We start from the raw sequence: 23,049 nt of genomic DNA, 5'->3' as shown, positions 1-23,049 counted from the left end.
GAAAGAAAGAAGAAAGAAAGAAAGAAAAGACATAGAAAGCTTTTGGATTCAGTTCACAAGCATCCATTGTGCCCTGCAGTGACAAGGGAACTGACTTGCATTAGATGACCCCCTCCCAGGTACACGTGGCCCCAGTGCTACCTCCTAGCCCTCCAGGGCCTCAGATCTTCACATCTGTGTCTGGGTCTGGCTTTGCTCCCAAACTAGACAATATGGGCAGAAAATGAGCTGCAATACTGGTGGGTTAATTCATTTTTGTATGTGCGTGTGTTCAGGCAAAGAGCAACTCAAAGACCATTCAATTAAACATCCTTACCCACTTAAAGGTAACTGAGATGTGGACACAGGAAAGGACTGGTCCAGGGTTTTATCTATTTATTATGAATTTCTTGGACACAGATGTTTATTGGGTGTCTTCCATATGCAAGTATTGTGCTTGGCACTGGGAAGACAAGGGTGGAAGTGGAGAATGACAACAGGGCCTGTCCTCATGGAACTTACATGCAGGGCAAATTGGGTGCACCCAGAGGGGGCCTAGAACCCAGCCTATGACCTCCACCCCTGACCGGGTCAGGTCTCTGTCCCCTTTGTCCCTCTGAGAGGCACGAGATGAACTGACTCTTAAAGATAACCAGGCTTATGGACAAGTGGATATGAGGGGGAAGGGCATCCCAGGTGGAGGGGACCTCTGGGCAATGGCACTGCAATCAGACCACGTGGGCTGAGTTTGGGGAGCAGGAAGGTCATCTGGTGTAACTGGATACCTGGTAGCTAATTAGAGAGGTCGCAGAGAACCTGCTCATGCTCTCTAGAAAGCGGTGGCTGAAGGTCTGTGAGAGGGAGGCCCCTGAAGACTGTCTCCGCGGGGGTGGGAGTGATCAGAACCTGGGTGGAGAGAAAGGAACCCCCGGGACTACAAGTGAGGCTTAGGGGCCTCACTTCAAGAAGACCACAGGCCCGGCGATGACTCAGGAGTTTAGGCTGCAGCTTCAGGACGCAAATCAGCACACCTCTGCCCCCAAATCTGCTGGACTACGGGAGAGTCTATGGGACAGGCCCGGGGCAGGATCCTGCCCCACCTATACCACCCAATCTCTCAGACTTCGGATCCTCTGGGCCCCAGTTTTGCAGTATGCGTGTATGTGTGCGTGCGGCCACGCGCTCGCTAGGAGCGTGTGGTTCGAGACCCCAAATCTTCCCATACGCAGGCCCCCGGGAGTCTACAGGATGGCGGCTGAGGCGGGAGGACATTTTCAGCACCGGACGACGGACAGCACCCGCGCGGAGAAGAGGAGTGGGAGGCGGGAGGGGTCAGCATCCTGGGGCTTGCTTGGCAGCTCTGTCACTGATAGGTCCGGCCTCCCACCACCACCTCCGGGGCTGCCGGGGCTCCGTTCCAAGATTGGGTGAAGTGTAGGTGACGGGGGAGGAAAACAAGCCCAGAGAGGAAGAAACAGGCGCCCCGAAGGGCAGGGCTTGGTTGGAACTCGACCGCCCCATTCCCTCCTGGAGTACGTCCCACCAAGGAAGCTTTGTTCCTGACTCCAGCTGCAGGTTACCTCTCGACTCCCTGGTGTAGTCGTGGCAGGGTGCGTCAAGTGCCTCACCGCGCAGGCGCGCAAATAATTCTCGCCCACCTTCTTCCTTAACTCTTCTATTGGCTGTTCCCACCGTGAACTGGCAAGCCCGTGATCCAATCCCAGGCACCGCAAGTCGCTCCGCCTGTCCCTCACCCGGATGTTGCCTTCTGCCGAATCCGCTCAGGCCAGAGCTCGTCAGTGGCCAATTGGGAGAGGGGAGGGGCGAGCCGGCGCCGCCGAAGAGCCAATGGCAGGCGCGGGGGATGACGCCACGGACATGGTGGCCGAGACCGGTGGGGTGGGGGACGTGTCGCGCGGCCGGGTGGCCTCGGTCGGTACCCTGGGCGCGGAGCAGCTGCCTCATTAGTATTCGTACCCACGAGGCGGCGCAGCGGGCCCTCGGGGAGAGCGAGCGTCGCGGCCATGGCTTATCACTCGGGCTACGGAGCCCACGGTGCGTGGGGCGCGGGCGGGGCGCGGCGCGGCCGGCGGGGGGAGAGTCGGCGGCGCGGCCCGCTCACCCCGAGGGAGATAGCGACTGGGACCGCTGCCCAGGGCGGGGGTGTCACTCGGGTTCCTGCCCCTCGTAACACTCCAACACGTCCCGGACTTCGCCCTCTCGGCCCAGTCCTGGGAATCCCATGCCGGAGTCGGGCAAAAACGGGGTCCGCCTCCTCCTCCAGAAACTCCTTTGACTGTTGTGAACCTGATGAGGTCCCTGATCACTGTCCAGGGCCTCCAGGTAGCCAGCTGTCGCCTCTCCCAGCTTTGTTCACGGAAGGATGCCCTCCCAGTTATTTTCACCTAGCAAACTTCTACTCACTGTGGCTCAGTTCAGAGGTCACTTCCAGTGAGAGGCCTTCAGAAACCCCAAGTGGGCAACCAGTTCTAGGCGCTGCCTCAGCTCTTTCTTTGCCTACATTTAGCAACGGATTTCTCGCAAAGGATCCCTCATCACAGTTTTTTCTCAGTTAGCTCCCCCTCACCCAGCTTGGGGTCCCCTCACTGATCGGTGCCTCCAGGACCCGTGCAGGGCTGTCCAGCCAGGGAAGGGGCGGTGGTTTGGGCTCATGCTTGGTATTTCTGTCATCTACTCTGATACCTCCAAACCCACAGGCTCCAAGCACAGGGCCCGGGCAGCCCCGGATCCCCCTCCCCTCTTCGATGACACAAGCGGTGGTTATTCCAGCCAGCCCGGGGGATACCCAGCCACAGGAGCAGACGTGGCCTTCAGTGTCAACCACTTGCTTGGGGACCCAATGGCTAATGTGGCTATGGCCTATGGCAGCTCCATCGCATCCCATGGGAAGGACATGGTGCACAAGGAGGTGTGGCCTGCCCCCGGGGCACGGGTGGCAGAATTTTTGGCTAGGGCTGGGGCATCATGGGATTCCACCCGATTCCTCACAGTGCCCTCAGGGATGGAGCACACAGAGGGGCACCCTGAGGCTTGGGGTGCGGCTTGCCCACAGCTTCCTCTCTCCCCTCCCAGCTGCACCGTTTTGTGTCTGTGAGCAAACTCAAGTATTTTTTTGCTGTGGACACAGCCTACGTGGCCAAGAAGCTAGGGCTGCTGGTCTTCCCCTACACACACCAGGTGAGCTTCCTACCAAGGGAGCTGGTGGGCCTTCCTCATTCTGCCCGAGTCTGGCCCCCAGACCTCAACCCCCTTCTCTCCTCTTTTCTCTTCTTCCCCTCCTGATGTGGCCGCTGCTGCCACTGCCACTGCCAGAACTGGGAAGTGCAGTACAGTCGTGATGCTCCTCTGCCCCCCCGGCAAGACCTCAACGCCCCTGACCTCTATATCCCCAGTGAGTCTCCAACCTGGGCTGGGGAACGTGGTGGGGTGGGGTCGGGGGGGACTTGTGCCTTGAGGGATGAATGGGAAGAGAAGCTCAGCTACTGAGTCAGCATCTGTTCTTGGTGCTTTGTGTATGTGTGGCAGTTGCAAGACACCAGGCAGGCAGTGCAGGGTGACCAGTAAGGAGCTTCCTGAATGTGCCTTCAGTGTCCCCAGGACACCCTTTTGAGACCTTCCTGTCTCTTGATTTGGACTATATCCCTCCCCAGCCTGGAGCTCTGGGTTTAGACCTGGCTTTGCAGACTCCAGCTATGGGATTTCAGGCTGGTTATTTGTACTTTTCAGTAAAACAGGACTAATGTAGTCCCTACCCCAAAGGACTGTTGGAGAGATTCAGCAAGGTGATGTTTGCTCAGCACCTCACCTGGCACACAGGAAGGACGTAGGAAACATTAACTCTTATCATCGTTATTGCTTGTCCTCCAAGGCGTGCTCTGTTATCCCTTCTTCCAAGAAGCCTTTCCTGACCCCCTGAGCAAGTGGTGGCTCCCTTCTGGGTTCCCACAACTGCCTGTCCACATGGCATTTTTCAGGCTGCCCACACATACAGCTGACTCTTCTCTGTCCTGTTGGCTGCACAGGGCCAGGCCCATCGTGGACACCCAGGGTGAGTGAGTGTGCAGGGACCAGCCCGCAGATGAGCTTACAGTGAGGGCAGCCAGTGGGACTGAGGGCAGGCAGCCAGCCTAGGTGTGCTGGGCAGCACAGGGGCTTCCATCCTTTATCCCATGTGCCCATCGTAGCCACCGTGTAAGGCTGGAACTGGCATCCCCATTTTACATGTTGAAGCCAAGCCTCAGAGGAGCTTCAGTATCGTTGAGGCCTCAGAGTTGACAGGTGGTACAGCTGATTTCCTGACTCCAGAACTCCAGACACTCCCCGCTGGTGGTCATGTCAGTGCTTTTTTTTTCTTCTTCTTTTGAGACAGGGTCTCACTCTGTCACCCAGTCTGGAGTACAGTGGTGTGATCTTGGCTCACTGCAGCCTCTGCCTCTCAGGCTCAGGTGGTGATCCTCCTGCCTCAGTCTCCTGAGCAGCTGGGACTGCAGGCTACAGGCGCCTGCCACCAGGCCCAGCTAATTTTTGTATTTTTAGTAGAGACAGGGTTTTGCCATGTTGCCCAGGCTGGTCTTGAACTCCTGGGCTCAAGTGAGCTGCCTGCCTTGGCCTCCCAAAGTGCTGGGATTACAGGCATGAGCTACTGCGCCCAGCCAATTCTAGTGCTTTAAGCGGGGCAGAAGACAGAGTTAAAACTGCTGCTAATGCCCGGCTCCCACTGGCTCTGAGCTTTTATGAATACTGCCCAAAGTTAAACTTGGAGTTCCCTGCATTGTTGGGCAGCCAGAGCCCTAGCCAGTGCTGAGACTTAGAATTGCTGATTGCGGTGAGGTCATCTCCATGACCCCAGACTCAGGACAGCATGGGTGTCCACTGAACCTGGCTTCTGGCCTTGGCAGAAACCAGTTTGGTCCCTGTATAGGCGGAACAATGGCCTTGGCCCATGATACAGTTTCTGAGATGCAGCAGAACACTGATGAGCTTCCCAGCACAGGGACAGGAAAGGTGGCTTGTGGTTCTGGAAGAAGGGTCAGGTGGCATTTACACAGTGGGAGAGGGCTGATCGGAGACAGGCATTCCAGGCAGGGCATTTGGAAGCAGAATGTGGAGGTCAGGCCATGCTGGGCTATTCAGAGAAGGAAGTATGGGACGTGTCGGTGAACCCGAATGCCTAGTAAGGCAGCTCTGATGGAGGAAGCCAAGCTGATGGCATCTCTCTGGCACTTGGCAGCGATGGCCTTCATTACTTACGTGCTCCTGGCTGGGATGGCACTGGGCATTCAGAAAAGGTCAGTGCCAAGCCCCTCCCTTACCCTCCCCTCCCTGTGAGCTCTTCTCCCAACCTCCCTAGGGCATATGTGGTGGTCCCCAGCTCACCCTCTGTTGCCCCAGTCTCTCTTCCTCACCCCCGCCTCAGGATGCCTGGCTCTGAGCCACCCCTGCTTTGGCGCAGGTTCTCCCCGGAGGTGCTGGGCCTGTGTGCAAGCACAGCGCTGGTGTGGGTGGTGATGGAGGTGCTGGCCCTGCTCCTGGGCCTCTACCTGGCCACCGTGCGCAGTGACCTGAGCACCTTTCACCTGCTGGCCTACAGTGGCTACAAATACGTGGGGTGAGCACTTGTGGGCCAGGGGGAGGTGGCCTTGGATCTGGGCCTGCATAGCTGTAGCCTCGAACTGTGACCCTGGACATGTCTCGGCCCCTAGTGACCTCTAGCACTGCTCTGTTAAGAGGGAGCAGCTGTCTCCAGCAGTCTCCTGAGGATCTGCGTGCCATGCAGAGGTTGGGGAGGTGTTGAGAGTCACTCTGCGAGTCTTGGGGAGAGAAGGGGGTCTCAGATCCAGGTCCTGGGGCTGAGTCCTGGGCCTTCCATACCCCTTTGGGGTCTGGGTCCCTGTGGGGACAGATTGAGAGTAAAAGGCGCTGTGGGAGGTGGGGTCTAGCTGGGCTCTGGGCGTTGGGGGTAGGGCCAATCTCAGGCCTAGACCCCTGGGAGTCACCAACCCTTTCCTCCTCCCACCCCCAGAATGATCCTCAGTGTGCTCACGGGGCTGCTGTTCGGCAGCGATGGCTACTACGTGGCGCTGGCCTGGACCTCATCGGCGCTCATGTACTTCATTGTGAGTCTGGTGCACCCCCCCATTCCCCTGCCTTCACTTGAGGGCAAACCTCCCCCTCCTGGCCAGGCTTCAGTTCTCCTTTCTTCCAGGTGCGCTCTTTGCGGACAGCAGCCCTGGGCCCCGACAGCATGGGGGGCCCCGTCCCCCGGCAGCGTCTCCAGCTCTACCTGACTCTGGGAGCTGCAGCCTTCCAGCCCCTCATCATATACTGGCTGACTTTCCACCTGGTCCGGTGACCCCCTGGCCCCAGATGGCACTGAGTTTTTCATTCATTGAAGATTTGATTTCCTTGACTTTGTCTGACCCTTGTTCCTGGGGCCTGATGGGGAGCTACAGATACCTCTGCGCCTCTGCATTGCCCAGGGGACCAGGCTTGGGGCCGTCTAGGAAGAAGGTGGACCCAGGGAGGGCTTCATGACTTTGATGACCTTGATACTGCCTTGTAAGGGTTTCAGCAGCCTCAGCTGGGAAAGAGAAGATGGAAGGAGGCTGCTGAGGGGACCTGGAAGGCGTCTGATCCCTCTGGGGGGCTCCAGCAGGGTCTGTGGGCTAGTGGGGTGAGACAAGCCAGGCTGGGGATTCAGCTTAGGGCTGCCCCCTATACAGTCCCTGTAATCGGCCCCCATCTCCTCTTCAAGCTTTCCAGGAGCAGAACCGGGGCCCACATATTTGCAGTAGTTTATTCATATTTTGTCACAAATGGCCGGGGAGGGGGTGCCGGACTCCTCCAGGCGACATAGAAAATAGGTCCAAGAGACAAGGTGGGCTGAGGTTGGGGCAGATGGAGACAGGGCTGGAGAAAGAGCCTGGGGGAGAGGGGAGGGCAGACTAGGGGTGGGGCTGCCCCCCTGCTGAGCCTGCTCGTTCTGGTGCGGGTACCCCCCCACCTGCAGGGGGAGCCTCAGGGTGGGGGTGGAGGGGGATGGCCCAGAATTTCCAGGGTCAAGCTCTGCCCCTTGGCAGGGCCCAAGTTTCCCCCGAAATGGACAAGGCCGGAGGTCCTGCCCCTTCCAGGAATGACTGCCATGCCCACAGGCTGGCAGAGGAGCCCCTGCCCCTGTTTAGAGCTCTGCCCAGCCGCTCTAGTCCAAGGGGGAGGGCTCTGAAGGTGGGGGGGGGGTTCCCCGCAGCAGCAGTTTGGGGGTTGGAGAGGCTGGGGGCACCAGTGCCCCCTCCCTCCCCAGGGCTGAGGCCTCTGCGGCCAAGGGGCAGGGCTGGGGGTGCACAGGCGTCCGGTCCGTTCTGGGCTCGCTCCCTGGCCGGCTTCCCCCTTAGAAACTCACCAACGTATAAACCATACTGTGGGAAGATGAGCCAGTGAGCCTAGCCCTGCTCACACACAGCCACCCAGATGCCCACCTGGTCACACCCTGGGCTGCCCTCAGTCCTCAAGGGCAAAAGGCAGGAACTTGGGATTGGAAGCGTGATGCTGGGACATCCCTTCCCTGAGTTCTGACTGCTGTGGGCAAGGCCTCACCTGTACAGGTAATAGAAGAAGGAGAGCAGGTAGAAGGCAAGTTTGCACCAGGACTCCTTCTGGCAGTAGTTGAGAATGTCAGCATTCATGATGGAGACCGCATCATACATGACCTCAGAGCCATCTGCAGGACGGTGGAAGTACCTGGGGCAGACAGGGGCCTGAGTGTCTGCCATCAGGACTCCCACCCCCATCCTGCCCCTGTTCCCCATCTCAGCCTCCCCAAGGCAGCTGCTACCCTCACCTCCAGAGGTGGTAGAAGAGGAGGGGGATGTTGAGGCCCAGGGTCACCCACTCTGCTGCACACAGAAACATCAGACAGAAGAGGCCGTGGATGGAGTATTCTGGGACCACCAGCTGGGGGAGTGAGGGTGAGAGGTCAGCGGCCTGATGCTATGACAGACCAGCCTTCAAGGGGACAGAGAGGAGCTGGGGTTTGGGAGGTGCCCACCCACCGTGACCTCTGGGGATTAAAAGGCCTCTGGCTTCCCACTCCCTCCCAAGTAGAGTGGATCAAACAGGCCCAAAGCAGGGGAAGGCCTGGTTCTGGGCCACAGACAGTGGGGGCAGCGCTGGGCTAGGAGCCTCCTGCCTCCAGCCCTGACACTGACCTTCCTCAGGAGGCAGCAGATGCGTTCGATGTTTTTTAAACGCTCGCGCTGTTGGGGGAAGGAAAAGGCCGCGATGGGGAGGCGGAGAAGCAGGTACTGGAGCAGCTCCCACCGCTCCACATGTGGCCGCCAGGGGGCGCCAGAGCGATCTCTGCGGCACTGTCGGCACGGCCCGGAAGCAGCCGCGCCGTCCCCATGGCGACCGTCACCATGGAAGGGCCTTCACCCGCGTCTCCATGGCAACGGCCCAGAGCCTGGCAACCACCGCCCCGCCAAGAGGAACTCAGCCCTGAGCCCGCGCCAGGTGTTTGCTGGGGGCGGAGACAGAGAGGAAGGGGGCATGGCCGTAGGCCCCCCACCCCACCCCCGTCTTCCTGTCTCCCACCCCCAGCGCACGACAGATGGAAAGACAGACGGACGGACACACCTCGGCACAGCACATGTATCACTTACTGCCCGCGCAGGGTTCCCCTGGTCGATGGGGTTCTTGAAGTCTGTCCGCAGCTCATCAAAGGCTATGATCTGGGGGAGGGGCGTGTGCCCGTCAGGGTTGGGGCAGCAGCTTATGGCCTCCCCCTAAGTCCTTCTGTGGGATAGTTTACTGAAGAGGACCAGCCAGGTGGAGCTTGTTGCAAAGGTGGAGAAACCGAGGTCCAGGGAGGGGCAGGGCCTGGTCCAAGGTCATTACAACAGTCCAGAAGGGAACCCTAGCGTCTGGATGCCCAGTTCAGGCCCATGTCCACTACACCCCCTTCCAAAACATCCCAAGACATGGCTTCGTGTCTGCCCTGCCAAGTCTCAGGCCCTGTGCTGAGCACTGGGGCTCCAGAGGCCTGGGATGCAGCCCCTGCCCAGGAGGAACCCAGGCCCAGAGGGATGATCACTCTGCCTTCCAGGTGATCAGGGTTTGGGGTACAGGGAGGACCTGGAGTGGGCGCTTAACCCTGTGTGGGGGGTGAGGGAGTTCAGGCTCGACTCGGAGTAGGTGTTGGTGAGCAAATGGGGGAAATGCAGTCCAAGCAGTAGAAGGTGCAATGGCAGAGGGGTGAAAGGTCAGGAGACATTCAGGAGGCTGCGGGTTTCATGGGGCTGGCGTGACAGCGCAGCAAGCAGGAAGAAAAGAGAGAGTGGTGGAAGAGGAGCTGGAGAATTCAGCAGAGCCAGACATGGGCACCCTGTGAGGCCAGACCAGGAGTTTGGACTTACTTTAACACAAAAATTTTGGGGGGAGGCATTGAAGAGTACACAGCAGCAGAGTGGGGTGGTCAGGTCCATGTCTTAGGATTGGTCCATGTCTCAGGATTGGTGGGGCAGGAAATCCGAGCTCACTGACAGTCACAGCTGAGATCTAAGTGGTGCTTCTCCTGGCCGGTATGTGGATTCACTCATTTAATTCTTACAACCTTATGACTTAGGTACTAGTTTTATTTTCATGTCTGTTTTGCAGATGAGGAAGCTGAGGCAGGTTAAGTGACTTGTCCAGGGCCACACGGCTGGTTAGTGGATTCTAACCCAGTGTGACTCCAGAGTTAAAATTCCTAACCACTGTGTCATACTCAGGCCAGACCAGCAAGGGGACGGTTTGGAGGGTTAGGGGCAGGGCTGATGGTGGTCTGAGTGAGGAGAGTTGTAGTAGAGACGGAAGGCGTGCATGGGATTCTACAGCTCTTTAGGAGCCAGACTCCAGAGGGTTCAAATGGCCGAGAAGTGAAGGCAGAAGTCTAAGCTGGCTTCAGGTGTTGGGGTGTCTGGCAGACGGCAGTGTCCTCACGGGTGGAAACTCTCCAGGGGAGCAAGTGTTTGAGGGGATGATGGGATGGGAAGGAGCTGACAGGTGACTTGGGGGACATGGGCTGGCAGAGGAGCCTGCTGGGGTCCCCTCCTGTCGGCTCCAGCCCTAGGATGAGGCAGCAGGCCCACCACCCCCAGGCATCCCAGGCCCCAGACGGCTCAGAGAGAAAGAACATGGGCTTCCTGGAGGGAGCTGAGGCCATCTGGATCACCCCCCCTCCCCGCCCAGCTCCCCATTGACTCTGGGCAGCGCCGCTTGGCACGCACAGCAACAGGGTCCACAGGGAGCAGAAGGGTGCCGTCTGTACCCCAGAGCTGGCACCACCAGCAGGCGGCGGGCGTCGCGCCTCCCACCCCCCAGGCTGCCTGGCGCTGACTCAGCCCCCCGGAACAAACAATCCCCCATGGTGACAGCTGACACGCGTCACTCACCGCCAGGGTTGCCTAGGAACCACTGGGGCCTGGGCTGAGGGTCTGGAGTGGGATCTGGGGTCCTGCCCTGTTAAGAGTCTAGTTCTTAGCAGCTGAGGACTGAGGACCACGCCTCCTATCCCCTACCACCCAGCAGGCCGCACTAGGCACTCTGATGTGCACAGGTCCACTTTGCCGGCGAGGAACCAGACTTGGGACAAATGACTTGCTAAGATTGTCCAGCTAAATGGCTGAGTGGACAGAGTACCTCACATAAGTGCTCAATCAATATCTGTTGAATGAACAAAGACATTTCTTCAAAGCTTGGGCCTTTCCTCCCAGCCTGGGCACTCCACAAGGGCAAAGTCTGGGTTTTATTCATCCTTGACCCCCTCAAAGCCACCCAGAGCCTGATCTTTGGGAAGCATCAATGCAGGCGTGGTGGATAAACTGCTGAGAATCCCCTGAGGACAGGGACCCCACAGGGGCTGTGGGAAGGCCCTGGGTGGGGAAGGCCCCAAAAAGGGGCTTCTTGAATTCCAGGAGCCCTTCTCCCAGGAGCTGGTCAGCTCTGCATTCCCTAGCCTGTGGCCCCCAGCTCCCTCCAGTCCTTAGAACCCTAGCCCTCCTGCCCCTACCCCACAGAAAGAAAAATAGAGTAACTCGGGGTGCGGGGGAGAGGGGGAAAGACAAAGCAACCAAGACCCAGAGAGAGAGCAGAGCCAGGCCAAGGAGTGACAGGGCTGGAGCTGGGGTGTGTGCTGAGGTGCCTTTGGGGGCTCACTCTTCACACAGTAGGGGTTCAGTCAGTCTATGGATTCCTGATGTCAAAGAGCAAGGTGGCAGGGGATGGCAAAGGGAGCGCAGGGGGAACCATAGAGCAGGCGGCAGGTCCCAGGAAGAGAAAGGAGAGAGGAAGTGGGGAGCCCGGGAAAGAAGCAGGTGAGGCACCGGGAGGAAGGAGGGAAGGGCTATGGGAAATGGGATTGAGGGAGGGATGAGAGGACCCCTGAAAGGGAATGACAATCAGGGAGGTGTGCGCGGGAGGTGTGAGCAGAGGATGCTGAGCTGAGCCAGCCAGGGCCGAGCTGGGCAGGCTGTTACAGAAACAGGCACGGGGTTTGGGTGGGGGTGGGGACGGAGGGCAGTAAAGTGGGGCCAGGGGCCCCCAACAACCAGCTGGAGGCTGATTGATAGTTCTGTAGTGAGGGGACGGGAGCCAGGCAGAGGAGGCCCTGGAGGAGAGGGGCGGGAGGGGAGGAGGAGGGAGCCTGGGGGAAGCAATGGGTCGGATGCAGGATGAGGAATGGACATTTTGAAGAATCAGGTGTGAGGCTAGGCCAGGGCGAGGGACAGACCAAGGGGTATGTGAGAGAGAAAGGGGAAGGGGGACAGGAAGAGGAGGGAAGCTGGAAAATGGAGAGGAAACCTGGGGGGCTGGGAAGCCCCCAACAGGAGGAGTAGGGAAACCCAAGGTGAGCCGGTGGTGGGGGCTAGGTCTCTGGGGGCTGATGAGAGCCAACTGCTGCTTGGTCAGGGAGGGGGCTGGGAAGGCAAAGGGTTAATGGACTCTGAGATCTGTGGGTCCTGTAAACAGATGCAGTTGCCATAGCAACCAGCTCCATCACTCTGGCTGGAAAAACCCACAAAGGGTGGGGGGCAGCAGACAGACAAACTGCCGGATGGACTAATGGAGGCGGCTGGATGGTGGTGGGGGGGGACATAGAAGATAAAGGAACAAAAATGCCAGAATTCCACCCCCCACCTCACGGGCTGCATGGGAGCAGAGGACGAGGGCAGAGGAGGGGGTCAGAGACCGACTGACATACACACAGACAGGCGGGGGCGGCGGAGGAAGGGGGGCCCCGGGAAGAAAGCCGACCACGGGGGGTGTTAATGGGGGCGAAGCCGACAAGCCGACGGCTGGGGGATAGCAAGTTTCCCCTGGGCTCTGAGACCACCCGCCCTGGGTCCCTCCAGCTCCGCGTGGCCCCTGCCCCCCACCCCGCCCCCAGCCCCAGCCCGGCCTTACGTGCCAGATGACAAAGAAGATGAGGGAGGCGCACAGCACCAGGGTGAGCATGTAGCAGAACGCGGCGAAGGTGAACGCCATGGCCCCCGCGCCGGGCGGCGGCCCGGGGGGCGCCAGCGCGGGGCCCGGGCGCAAGGGGACGCCCCCCGGCCCGCGCTTAGGGCCGGCCGGGCATGTCCCGTGGGGCTCGGGGGACGTGGGTGATGCGGCCGGGACCGGGACCGCGGGGCCGTGGGGGGCGCGGGGCGCGGGCCGGTGGGCTCGGGGGGCGCGTCCGTTGCCGGCTGCCCGGGCCCCGATCGCTCATCCTGCGATCCCTCGCCCGCGGCTCCCTCGCTCTCCAGCCCGCGAAGCCGGCGGGGCGGAGCCGGGGGCGGGGCCGCCGCGCGAGCGGCCTCGGGCGGGGCTGGGTCTCCGCGGGCCCCTCGTCTGCCCGCCCGGCTCGGGCGCCACCCCCAGCCCCGACAAGCCCGCGGCCGTTCACCCTCCGGACAGCGTAGACGCGGCCGCCCCCGGCACCCCGCACCCCTCGGCACTCCAGCCACCGGCACAGCCGCACTCGGCCCCCTCGGGCGGGCGCTCAGGGCAAAGGCTGAAGTGCGAGGCACTTGTCACTGTCGGAGACGGCAGAAGCACCTGGCTGGGACACACAATGACGCCAGGACAGGGGCTGAATGGGGGCAGTGGGGTTTTGGGGGGCGCTGGAGGAGGTTGGGCCAGGTGCAGTGGGGGCCCTCTCAGCGGCTGCGCGACCCCACACCTCTGCCGTGTGCCCCGCGGGAGTTGGCGGCGGCACGCCAGGTATGAGCTGATGGCCGCCTGCCTCTTTCCCTGACAGAACGGTGCTGGGCCCTTGGGGACAGACCACAGAAGCACAAGCAGCTTTCCTGGCCCCAGGAAACGGGGTCAAGGGCTTTTGCCAGCAGCCTTAGGTCACAGAAACCAAGCCAGGACCCCCGTGCACCCCACCTAGCCCAGGGTTCCAGTTCCATCCCCCCACCCCAAGGCTGGGCTTAGACCACAGACCACACTTGGCCACCACAACTTCCTTGCAAAAACCCTCAGCTCACCCGAGGGCCAATGGAAATTTATTAATTTTTTGTCCTTTTCCATCTTTCCCCAAGTGGCTTTTCCTTGCAAAATGCCTGACATGACACCAGAGGGGAACCTGGGAGCGGGGGGCACCCCAAGGGGGCAGCCCAGGGACTTAAATACAAGCTGGAGGGCAGGGCACAGGTGGGACAGGCAAGAGACAGCACGAGGGACATGGCTTCTCAGGGAGACCAAAGACTTGCTTTCTTGCAGGAAGCAGCTGTGCCAGAGGGCAGGGGACTAGGATCCTGGGTGCAGAGTGGGTGAGCAGAGAGGCCCCCAATCCTGGATGGAACCCACATTCCCCAGAGAAGTAGCGGCAGGGGATGAGGGCCGTCCCTGGTGGGCTCCAGAGACGGAGTGGGGAGTGAGCCAGATGTGCTACCTTGGGGAAAGGGAGGAGGTGCTAGCAGAGTGAGGGTTAAGGCTGGTGCCCAGCCTCTGGCACGGTGGGCCTTCCGCCTCTGCCTGACATGGGGACAAAGGGGCACGGTGGGCAGGCAGCACATGGGTCTGTCTCTGGCAGGGCAGAAGGCGGCAGGAGCAGACTCCCTCCAGGCTCAAGACACAGGCCCAGCACTACTACCCGCCCACCCGCCCTAGATATACTCAGATCCCACCGCAGCTGGACGGCTCGAGCTGGGAGTGTGGGAGGGGAGAGGAGGCAGTGGGGAGAGGAAAGGGTGGGCTGCTGGGCCCCTGTGGCCTCCATGCCTGTCCTGAGGTCCAGCCCAGGGCCCTGGATCCCAGGGCCTGGATCCCCTGGCCACATTCCTGGCCCTGGGCACTGACTGCAGCCAGGGCAGTAGAGGCCGGGGAGACCCTCAGTTCTTGGGCAGGACAGCAGGAAGAAGGAGAGAACCCAGTGCAGCATACATGGGGGTGGGAGGGAGACCGACAGAAGAGCCCTCGTTCCAAAGAAAGGTGTGTAGGGGGGCATCTTGGAAAGTCACCTAGAGGCAACAGCAGAGCAGGCCTCCGCCCTGCCTGGCCACAGGTCCTGAGTGTCCTCCGTTAGGGACCCTGACAGAACCGGGGCTCAGGGCAGCAGGCAGATGGGCCAGAGGGAGATGGGGAGCCCAGGACACCCCAAAGCCACAGACTCAAATGCCCCAGGAGAGGGAGAGGGAGGTACCTCCTGCCCCCTCCAGGGACATCATCTGGAGAAGGTGCCCCCTCCTGTCCCACTCCATGTGCCCCTCCTAGCAACAGCCACCGCCAGCTGGCTTTACAGGGGTGCTGTCGATCTTGAGATTGGGCCGCTCGCCCCCAGAGGCTGCTCCAGGCCCCATCCGCTTTTTGATTTCAGCAGCCATGGTCATGAACGCCTGCTCGACATTGGTGGCATTCTTGGCGCTCGTCTCCAAGAAGGGGATGCCCAGAGAGTCTGCAAACTCCTGACAAGGGAGAGGAGAGAAGAGGAGGGGAGAGAAGAGGAGGGGAGAACAGGTGAGGGGCAGCAGGCCCCAGCGCCCCGACCCCGGGCAGACCGGCCCGTCGGCTACCTTGGCTGTGGTGTTGTCCACCACCTTCTTGGTGGTGAGGTCGCTCTTGTTGCCCACCAGGAGCTTATTGACGTTCTCGCTGGCATAGCGGTCAATCTCCTGCAGCCACTGCTTCACGTTGGCGTAGGATTCCTAAAGGGGGCCAGGGGGCAAAGTTATTTTGCTCCCAACTGTCACCCCTACCCCAGGCCTGGAGAAGAACTTCTCTGAGGGGAACAGTACAGCTCCGGGCCCCTTGAGTCCTGGGCTCAGCGATGCAGAGATGCAGAGGAAGCCCTCTGCTCCAGGCTGAACCTTCCTCCCTGCCCTCTTCCATCCGAGACCCAGAACAGCCCCAGCAGCCTGCCAGCTGCCCCAACACCTCAACAGCTGCCCCAACTTGGGCCTGCCAGCTCTGCTCCTTGCAGCTGTCTCTCTCCCTGAGACACTTGCAGGCCCTAACCACATGTGAGAAGCAAAGAGAGAGCGGACAGGAGATAGGAACAGAGAGTAACGGGTCCCCAAGAGCCACCGTTCCCACCGTGGCCTGAAAATCCCTTCAAGGTTTGAAGCCTTGGAGCACAGGAGTTCGAGGGTCCTCTCAGAGGTGGCCCTGGCCTGTGGGGAGACAGGAATCCTGGGAACAGCCTAAAATTCATCCTACTTTTGGCACCAACAGCCTCATTACTCGGCTTCAGACTCTCCCAGCACTTGCGCCCCTACCCCACACACAAAGGACAGGACTTTCAAGGAAGTGCTCAAGCTAGGGCCACTTATCCTCCTTAGGAGCCAGAAGCCTGGTCATATCACACTGGCTCAAACTTAGACCTCTTGCCATGTTCCAAGTTGGGTCCTGTGCTAAGTGCTGGGGACAAAGGGGGAAATCATACTTGGGCCCTGCCCTAACACATTCACGGGACAGTAGATGAATAGACCAGGCCACACACAAGGGCAAAACAGGTTAGAAGGCAGGGGCTGGGGAGCCCCCAGACCACCTCTGCTTGAGGTGGGAGCAACAGTGGACCTAAACTTGCAGGTGGGAACTGGCCTTGTGCAGGAGAGGTGCCAGCTGGGGAGCCAGCATGTGCCAGGTCACTGAACGGGAGGGGCATGGTGTGTCTGGGGAATGGGAGGAAATGGAATGTTGCTGGGATGCAGACACTCAACAGGGAGGGGGGACAGGGAGGGGGAATGGGGGAGGGGGGAGGAGAAAGGCAAGAGGGGAGAGGGGGAAGAGGGGAGGAAAGAGGGGGGATTGGGGAGAGGCCACAGCACAGACTGTCTTAGCATGGCTAAGTCTTGGACTTAGACCAGGAGCCAGTGGGCGTTTCTTAGGCCAGAAGCAACAGGATCACACCTATGCTAGTCCTGACAGGAGGCAGAGCCCAGATCAGAATAGCAAGATAGAGACCAACTGGGAATGGCTGGAATAACCCAGGGAAGAGAACGTGCACTGAGCCAGGGAACCACACAGGATTTAGTCAGACCACTGCTGCTGAAGGCCTGGCTCAGCCATTTACTGTGTGACCCCAGGTATGTTACCTGACCACTCTGAGCCTCAGTTTCCTCATTTCTATAAACAGTACCTCCTAGAAGGGCTGATTGTGAGCCATGAAGAGAATGAACGCAGGCTTGTCTCATAACAAGTGCTTAATTGGCAAGAGCTGCTATTATCCTCATCACTGCTATTATGAGGGGACAGATTTCAGAAAGATGACGGGGAGAGAATAGAGGGGACTCGAGACTGACTGGATGGGGGAGGGAAGAGTTTCCTGGTCAGGCTGACAAGGATTGTGTCACAAAGATGGGGATGCAGCTGGGGCATGGTGGTGTGTGTCTATAGTCCCAGTGACTTAGGAGACTGAAGCAGGAGGATCCCTTAAGCCCAGGAGGTTGAGGTTACAATGAGCTATGATCACACCACTGCACTGCAGTCTGGGTGACAGAGTGAGACCCCATGTCTTAAAATAAATAAAAATATTAAAAATGGGGATAGAGGCGCTGGTTTGGGGAGAGATAGTGAGGCCAGCGCTGGACATCTGAATTCTGCAGAGGCTGCTTGAGGGTGGGAAAGGGTGTGCTCAAAAGCCAAGAGCCCTCCAAAACTGGCTTTGCCCTTCCTGTGAGACCGGTGGCAAGTTATTTAACACCTCTCCAAGCAAGTTTCCTCATCTAGAAAACACAAACCTCACCATTTAGTTTACTAGAGAAGATCATGAAGATCAGGATTAATACAGACACAAAGTGCCAGTGTAGACATGGACAGAGGAGGGAAGCCACAGCCACGGCTGTTAGATGCAGGAATCAGAACACAAGGCAGAAGCAAACCACAGAGTGGCCGCAGCCATGCACAAGAGTAAGGAGGAGAGTCCAGGGCAGTGGGGAAGCACCAAACACAGGGTGATGGGAGGCAGCACTGGACAGACCAGCAAATAGACACTGACAATACAGAATCGAGTACTGCAGGAGACTGAGGAGCGGGGGATGGTCCACTTTTCAAGGAGAGAGAAGAGAACAGTGTCCAAAGCCATGAGAGGTCAATGTGCTGAAATAAGATCACTGGATATATGGCAGTCAGGTGGGCCCTGGTAACTTGTCTGGGTGGTATGTAGCTTCCCCACAGCTCATCCAGAGCTGGGGACATCATGAGTCCCTGGTGAGCTAAAGAGCCCGGCTGCTCCTCAGACAGGGACTCTTCCCGGCCCACGGCTGATTTAAGCTTCTCCTTATCTTCAGGGATTGGCCCTGTTAAGCAACAACATTTGGTAGAAAAAACAAAGCAGGTGGAATGAGCCATCCAGGCTTTCTGCCTCTGCCACCGGACTAGCTGAAGGACCCTCGGCAAGTCACCTCACCATCCTGAGCCCAGCTCCTTACCTGTGCGATGGGAACACAGACCTCTTCTGAGCATCAGAGGCAATCTGAGGGCTGGGCCAGGTTCTGTAAACTATAAGGTTTCATGGAACCACTTCCAGCCCTTGCTACCACCACTGCTAGTCACATGGGACTAACGCTGCTGCTGGAGGCAGAGCTTCTGGATCTCTGCTCACATTGGGTCCAGAGCTCAAGCTTCCCTGCTTCTTTGTCTAAGGCCCTCTAATTGTCCCCCTGCACTGTGTCTTCACACAGGAAGCCACAGGCCCAGCATAGCAGCCAACCGCCTGACTAAACTCCCACAACACAAAGGTGCCCAGAAGGTCTACAATAAGGTGGCAAGTTTGGCTTGGTGGGGAAGGAAGGTGTGAGGCCTTGTCCTGCCAGAACCTGCAGCAGGGCCTTCAGAGGATCCATTTCTGTGGCTGTTTCCCTCCTTGTGAAATGAGTCCAAGTACAGTCACCTATTTTTTTTCTTTTTCCTAGTTAGTTCCTGCAAGCAGACAAATAGTGTCCTTTCCAGGAAGCATCAGGAAAGAGAGGATGGAAGGAGGAAAAAGAAGAGTCAAAGACCTAAGGCTAAGGAGGCCAAGCTGAGGATGGCTAGTCCAGGAGTACCTGGTCAGTGACGTCATACACCACGATGATGCCATGAGCCCCCCGGTAGTAGCTGGAAGTGATGGTCCGGAACCGTTCCTGGCCCGCTGTGTCCCACTAGGAGACAGTAGGCAGAGGAGCAGGTCAGCTGAGGTCCAGAGTCCCAGAGTCCCTTCCCTCCCAAGGTGGATACCTCTGTACTGGGGATTTTGGGAAGAGCGACACTCACGATCTGAAGTTTGATAGTTTTGCCATCCAGCTCGATGGTTCGGATCTTGAAGTCCACCCCGATGGTGCTGATGTAGCTCTCTGTGTACGTGTCATCCTGAAAGTTCAGGGGCCAATGAAATCATGGGAGTTAATGAGGTGAGGCCCACTTGGAGAGCCTCCCTCCAGTTCCCCGCCCCAGCTGGGTCTCCGAACCACTAAGCCCCAATTCCCAGCACTCAGCTGGCCAGCCCTGTCTTGTTCAGGGCAGATGTACTGGTGGCAGGTCTTACATCTTCACCCCTGGTTCCCAGATCTTGCAACTACTGTGCTCTGTGTTGTCCCTTCTCCCCCCAGCTGCCAGTCAGGACCCCAGGTGGATGGTATGGGAGGCTTCTTACTCACAGCAAACCGCAGGAGCAGGCATGACTTGCCCACGCCTGAGTCGCCAATCAAAAGCAGCTTAAACAGGTAGTCACTGGAGAGAGAAGATGGGAAGGCGTGAAGGGAGGCAGGGAGCCCACCTACCATCATCCTGGAGTCACAATTACAGGATTCCCCCACCCCATGAGGCATCCCTTGGTTTATTTTTATTTTTTTTTTAGCAATAAGGTCTCACTCTGTCACCCAGGCTACAGTGCACTGAAGTGATCACGGCTCATTGCAGCCTCTACCTTGTGGGCTCAAAGTGATCTTCCCACCTCAGCTTCCTGCGTAGCTGGGACTTCAGGTGTCCACCACCACCACCACTTCTAGCTAACCTTTTTTTTTTTTTTTTTGAGACTGAGTTTTGCTCTTGTTGCCCAGGCTGGAGTGCAATGGCGCGATCTTGGCTCACTGCAACCTCTGTCTGCCAGGTTCAAGCAATTCTCCTGCCTCGGCCTCCCGAGTAGCTGGGATTACAGGCACCTGCCACCATGCTTGTCTAAGTTTTGTATTTTTAGTAGAGACAGGGTTTCACCATGTTGGCCAGGCTGGTCTCGAACTCCTGACCTCAGGTGATCCACCTGCCTTGGCCTCCCAAAGTGCTGGGATTACAGGTGTGAGCCACCACACCCGGCCCCTGGCTAATCTTTTCATTTTTTGTAGAGATGGGGTCTCACTATGTTGCCCAGGCTGGTCTCAAACTCCCGGGTTCAATTGATTCACCTGCCTTGGCCTCTGAAAGTGCTGGGATTACAGGGGTGAGCCACTGCGCCTGGCCATCCCTTGGTTTAGAATACTATGGTGCTCACCAGATCTTCCCAACAGTCCCGGTCAGGGAGGGCTGATGCCTCCCTCCACAAACAGCTAGCCCAAAGGGCTCTCAGCTTGCTGAGTCTAAATTCTCACTTTATGGAGAAAGAAATCAAGACACAGAGAGGCACGTGACCTGCCAAGGCAACAGAGCTGGGTATCCTACCCTGATTTCTGAGACTTCATGGTTTGGTCCAGTAGGAGCTATTTAGGGAATCCCCAGTACATGCCCTGCGTGTGCCTAGCTTGGCAGAGGAGGCCCCAGAAGTAGAAGCCAGGGCCCAGCCTAGAACCTATTAAGTTGAAAACCCACGTAGAGAGACTGATGGCTGGGTGCTGTGGCGTGTGCCTGTGGTTCCAGCTACTGGGGAGGCTGAAGCAGGAGGAGGATCCTTGGAGCCTAGGAGTGTATGACCAGCCTGGGTGATGCAGCACAACCTCGTCTCTCTTTTCTTTTGTTTTTTCTAGACAGAGTCTCGCTCTCTCACCAGGCTGGAGTGCAGTGGCATCATCTCGGCTCACTGCAACGTCCGACTCCCTGGTTCAAGTGATTCTCCGGTCTCACCCTCCAGAGTGGCTGGGATTACAGGCACACGCCACCATGACTGGCTAATTTTTGTATTTTTAGTGGAGACGGGATTTCACCATGTTGGCCAGGATGGTCTCGATCTCCTGACCTCGTGATCCACCCACCTCGGCCTCCCAAAGTCCTGGGATTACAGGCGTGAGCCACTGCACCCGGCTAACCCCATCTCTTTGGAGACAACAACAACAACAACAACAACAACAACAAAAACCTGTTATGAAGTCACCAGGAAGAGGTGGTCAAGTTGCAGTGAAAATTGCACTTAAGGCTGGGTGCAGTGACTGACACCTGTAATCCCAACACTTTGGAAGCCCAAGGCACGAGGATCATTTAAGCCCAGGAGTTTGAGATCAGGCTGGGAAACATATCGAGACCCTGTCTTTACAAAAAATTAAAAAATGTGCCAGGTGTGGTGGTGTGCCTCTGTATTCCCAGCTACTCAGGAGGACAAGGCAGGAGGACTGCTTCAGCCCAAGAGTTGGAGACTGCAGTGAGCCATCGTCACGCCACTGCACTCCAGCCTGGGTGACAGAGAGAGACCCTGTCTCAAAAAAAAAAAAAAAGGCAAAAGGTAATCACATTTAATATTATTAAGTTCCAACCTGTGGACGGACCCTGTGTGAAGTACTTTAAATGCATCATCTCATTTAATCTTCACAACAGTTCAATGAAGTCAGTTTTGTCATTGTCAACTAATGAGGAAACCAGAGGCCAGAGAAGGGAAGTGACTTGCCCTAACTTACACAGTTTATCGCTTTAAGACTCAAACCAGGTTTGTCAGACTCCAAAGTCCCTTCGAGAGCCTGCTGGTTCCCTTCTCTGTTCCCCTCCCAATCCAGCTCAGAGCTTCACCCTTCCCCAAGGAAATCTGAGACCTGGATGTGGAGGAGAAAAAGGAAGTGGCAGAAGAGGAAGAAGATAACTGATACTTGGGGAAAACTATTAGTCCTGGGCATGAGATGTGGGCCACCTACCCGCAGGGGGAGTGACCAAGAGTGAGGAGAGTTTGAGGACCAGAGAATCCCACAGGAAGGGGGAGAGCAAATTCCATATTCATCTAAACTTCACAGGCAGTGTGACAGCCAAGGGAAGGGGTGTGACGGTGGCGTTGGGGGCCTGAGCAAAAGCGAGGAGAGGGCGGGAAAGGACGGACAGCCGGGAGCGACAGGACAGCGCGACCCAGGCAAAGGGTAGGAGGCAGCCCCGGAAGAGAGGACCTGCGGGAGACGCGACCCAAGCGGCGCTTCGGGGCCTCCCGCGTAGTTGGCTAGCTTCTGGGCCGGCCCCTGGAGCCGGGCTTCAGGAGAAAGAGAAGGGTAGAGGGATTCACTGCCCGACCTCAGGGGCCCAAGCCTGAACCCGAGACCAGAAACTATCAAGACGGGCTCCAAAACTCCGGGACAGTTGTCAAGCAGCAGGTGGGGAAACTGAGGCCTGAAGTGACCGGGACTGCGGGGTCATCTGACCGATAAGGCCTGGTAGGACCGATGTCTCGAGCTCCAAGAGCTGCCCCTGGGGGTCGCCACGTCTGGGCCCCGGGTGCGAGGGCTCGGGGTTTTGAGCCGGGGTCCTGGGGCCCCTGGGGGGAGGGGCAGAACCCGGATGTGGGGGGGGGGTCAGCGGAAGAGGGACCCGGATGTGGGGGCGCCGCACAGTCCTGACCCGGGCCAGACAACCCCGGTAAGCGTACAGCCCTGTATTCGGGATCGAGGCTGCGCTGGACGGCGCGGGCGGGGCTCACTCACTATTCGGGGTTCATGGCGGCGGCGGCGGCCCGCTCGGTCGCTCCCAGTCGACTCTGCTCCGCCTCCCGTTCCAAGATGGTGGCCGCTCCGCCCCAGAGGCCCCGCCCGCGACGCGCAGGCGCAAACGTCCTCTTCTCAGGCCTCGCCGCGCTGATTCTCGGAACTTGTAGTCTAAGACGTTCTCCAACTCAGCCCCGCTGCGCAGGCGTAGTCGGGGAGCCCGCGCCTCCGCGCCCACTCCCATCACTGCTGGCGCATTGCCTTCTGGGGCTTGTAGTTTGCACGCCGGACGCACTCAGGCTTGAGGACAGTGCTGGAAAGCCTGACCGCGACTCGGTGGTTAGAAAGCTCAATTTAGGGCTGGGCTTGGCACGTTTCACATCTGTCTGACGGAGGTAGTCATCCTTGCCCTCCCAATACCCACGTTGTGAACATTAAATGAGAATGTGTGTTCTAGTAAGACTAATAAAAGTACATTTGTCCAGGGTTCTTCGTGTACTGGGCAGTCCTAACTCACAGCCGCGCGTCATCACCCGCATTTCATAGATGAAAAAACTGAGTCTCGGGAAACTCACTCGAGGTCAAAAACTTTGTGAGGAGCAGAGCTCGTAAGAGCCCGCGGTCTCCAGAACCCCACAAGTGAGTGTTTTAGGGAAAGCCTGACTTGTGGGCCCCCCACGCAATTCCGGGGTGGGGCACAATATCTGGGCCCAGCTGCGCGGACAGCGGTTGAGCGAGACACACTGTCCCCCACTCACGCACGACCCTTCCCGGCTCCACCCCAGTCTAG

The 23,049-nt window shown here is 58.4% G+C and overlaps 3 protein-coding genes across 7 annotated transcripts; 1 reads left to right on the top strand and 2 right to left on the bottom strand.

The window, feature by feature from the left end:
* The first annotated feature begins 1,800 nt into the window (after window positions 1-1,800).
* On the top strand, window positions 1,801-6,409 carry YIF1A (Yip1 interacting factor homolog A, membrane trafficking protein). Of its 2 annotated transcripts, XM_001171153.7 has the most exons (8): window positions 1,801-2,034; window positions 2,697-2,908; window positions 3,073-3,177; window positions 3,313-3,391; window positions 5,231-5,288; window positions 5,453-5,608; window positions 6,023-6,116; window positions 6,206-6,409. In XM_001171153.7, the coding sequence occupies exons 1-8, from the start codon at window positions 2,004-2,006 to the stop codon at window positions 6,350-6,352; spliced, it is 882 nt and encodes a 293-aa protein (XP_001171153.1). In that variant the 5' UTR covers window positions 1,801-2,003; the 3' UTR covers window positions 6,353-6,409. The 2 variants fall into 2 exon arrangements, with proteins under 2 accessions (XP_001171153.1, XP_009421785.1); XM_009423510.3 differs by lacking the exon at window positions 5,453-5,608.
* Window positions 6,410-6,429: 20 nt separating this feature from the next.
* CNIH2 (cornichon family AMPA receptor auxiliary protein 2) lies at window positions 6,430-12,801 on the bottom strand. Of its 4 annotated transcripts, none has more exons than XM_054661419.2 (6): window positions 9,411-9,568; window positions 8,658-8,726; window positions 8,205-8,252; window positions 7,838-7,950; window positions 7,594-7,737; window positions 6,430-6,580 (listed from the first exon to the last, which is right to left on the bottom strand). In XM_054661419.2, the coding sequence occupies exons 1-6, from the start codon at window positions 9,477-9,479 to the stop codon at window positions 6,577-6,579; spliced, it is 447 nt and encodes a 148-aa protein (XP_054517394.1). In that variant the 5' UTR covers window positions 9,480-9,568; the 3' UTR covers window positions 6,430-6,576. The 4 variants fall into 4 exon arrangements, with proteins under 4 accessions (XP_054517394.1, XP_063639187.1, XP_001150473.2 ...); XM_063783117.1 differs by lacking the exon at window positions 9,411-9,568 and adding an exon at window positions 12,439-12,633 and having other exon boundaries at window positions 6,516-6,580; XM_001150473.8 differs by lacking the exons at window positions 6,430-6,580; window positions 9,411-9,568 and adding exons at window positions 6,783-7,415; window positions 12,439-12,801.
* A 682-nt stretch (window positions 12,802-13,483) lies between these two features.
* Window positions 13,484-22,760, bottom strand: RAB1B (RAB1B, member RAS oncogene family). The gene is made up of 6 exons (XM_009423503.4): window positions 22,260-22,760; window positions 19,098-19,170; window positions 18,715-18,810; window positions 18,507-18,602; window positions 15,036-15,167; window positions 13,484-14,927 (listed from the first exon to the last, which is right to left on the bottom strand). Exons 1-6 carry the CDS (start codon window positions 22,271-22,273, stop codon window positions 14,733-14,735), a joined length of 606 nt encoding a protein of 201 aa, XP_009421778.1. The 5' UTR covers window positions 22,274-22,760; the 3' UTR covers window positions 13,484-14,732.
* Between the last annotated feature and the right edge of the window lie 289 nt (window positions 22,761-23,049).

This window comes from Pan troglodytes, chromosome 9 (assembly GCF_028858775.2).
Source record: "Pan troglodytes isolate AG18354 chromosome 9, NHGRI_mPanTro3-v2.0_pri, whole genome shotgun sequence".
Taxonomy (NCBI): domain Eukaryota; kingdom Metazoa; phylum Chordata; class Mammalia; order Primates; family Hominidae; genus Pan; species Pan troglodytes.
The sequence above is the reverse complement of the archived record's forward strand: the minus strand, read 5'-3'. Positions and strand labels throughout refer to the sequence as shown.

What these genes read in the sequence shown, in the direction of transcription:
- YIF1A (XM_001171153.7), top strand. Translation starts at nt 2,004, where the DNA reads ATGGCTTATCACTCGGGCTACGGAGCCCACG. An exon ending in AGGACATGGTGCACAAGGAG is followed by an intron (nt 2,909 to 3,072) that starts GTGTGGCCTGCC and finishes CTCCCCTCCCAG; the next exon opens with CTGCACCGTTTTGTGTCTGT. An exon ending in CCCTGACCTCTATATCCCCA is followed by an intron (nt 3,392 to 5,230) that starts GTGAGTCTCCAA and finishes GGCACTTGGCAG; the next exon opens with CGATGGCCTTCATTACTTAC.
- RAB1B (XM_009423503.4), bottom strand. An exon ending in TGTATGACGTCACTGACCAG is followed by an intron (nt 15,168 to 18,506) that starts GTACTCCTGGAC and finishes GGCCCCCTTTAG; the next exon opens with GAATCCTACGCCAACGTGAA. An exon ending in TGGACAACACCACAGCCAAG is followed by an intron (nt 14,928 to 15,035) that starts GTAGCCGACGGG and finishes CTCCCTTGTCAG; the next exon opens with GAGTTTGCAGACTCTCTGGG.
- CNIH2 (XM_001150473.8), bottom strand. Translation starts at nt 12,519, where the DNA reads ATGGCGTTCACCTTCGCCGCGTTCTGCTACATGCTCACCCTGGTGCTG. An exon ending in TCTGCTGCCTCCTGAGGAAG is followed by an intron (nt 7,951 to 8,204) that starts GTCAGTGTCAGG and finishes TCACTCCCCCAG; the next exon opens with CTGGTGGTCCCAGAATACTC. An exon ending in TTCTTCTATTACCTGTACAG is followed by an intron (nt 7,416 to 7,593) that starts GTGAGGCCTTGC and finishes ATCTTCCCACAG; the next exon opens with TATGGTTTATACGTTGGTGA.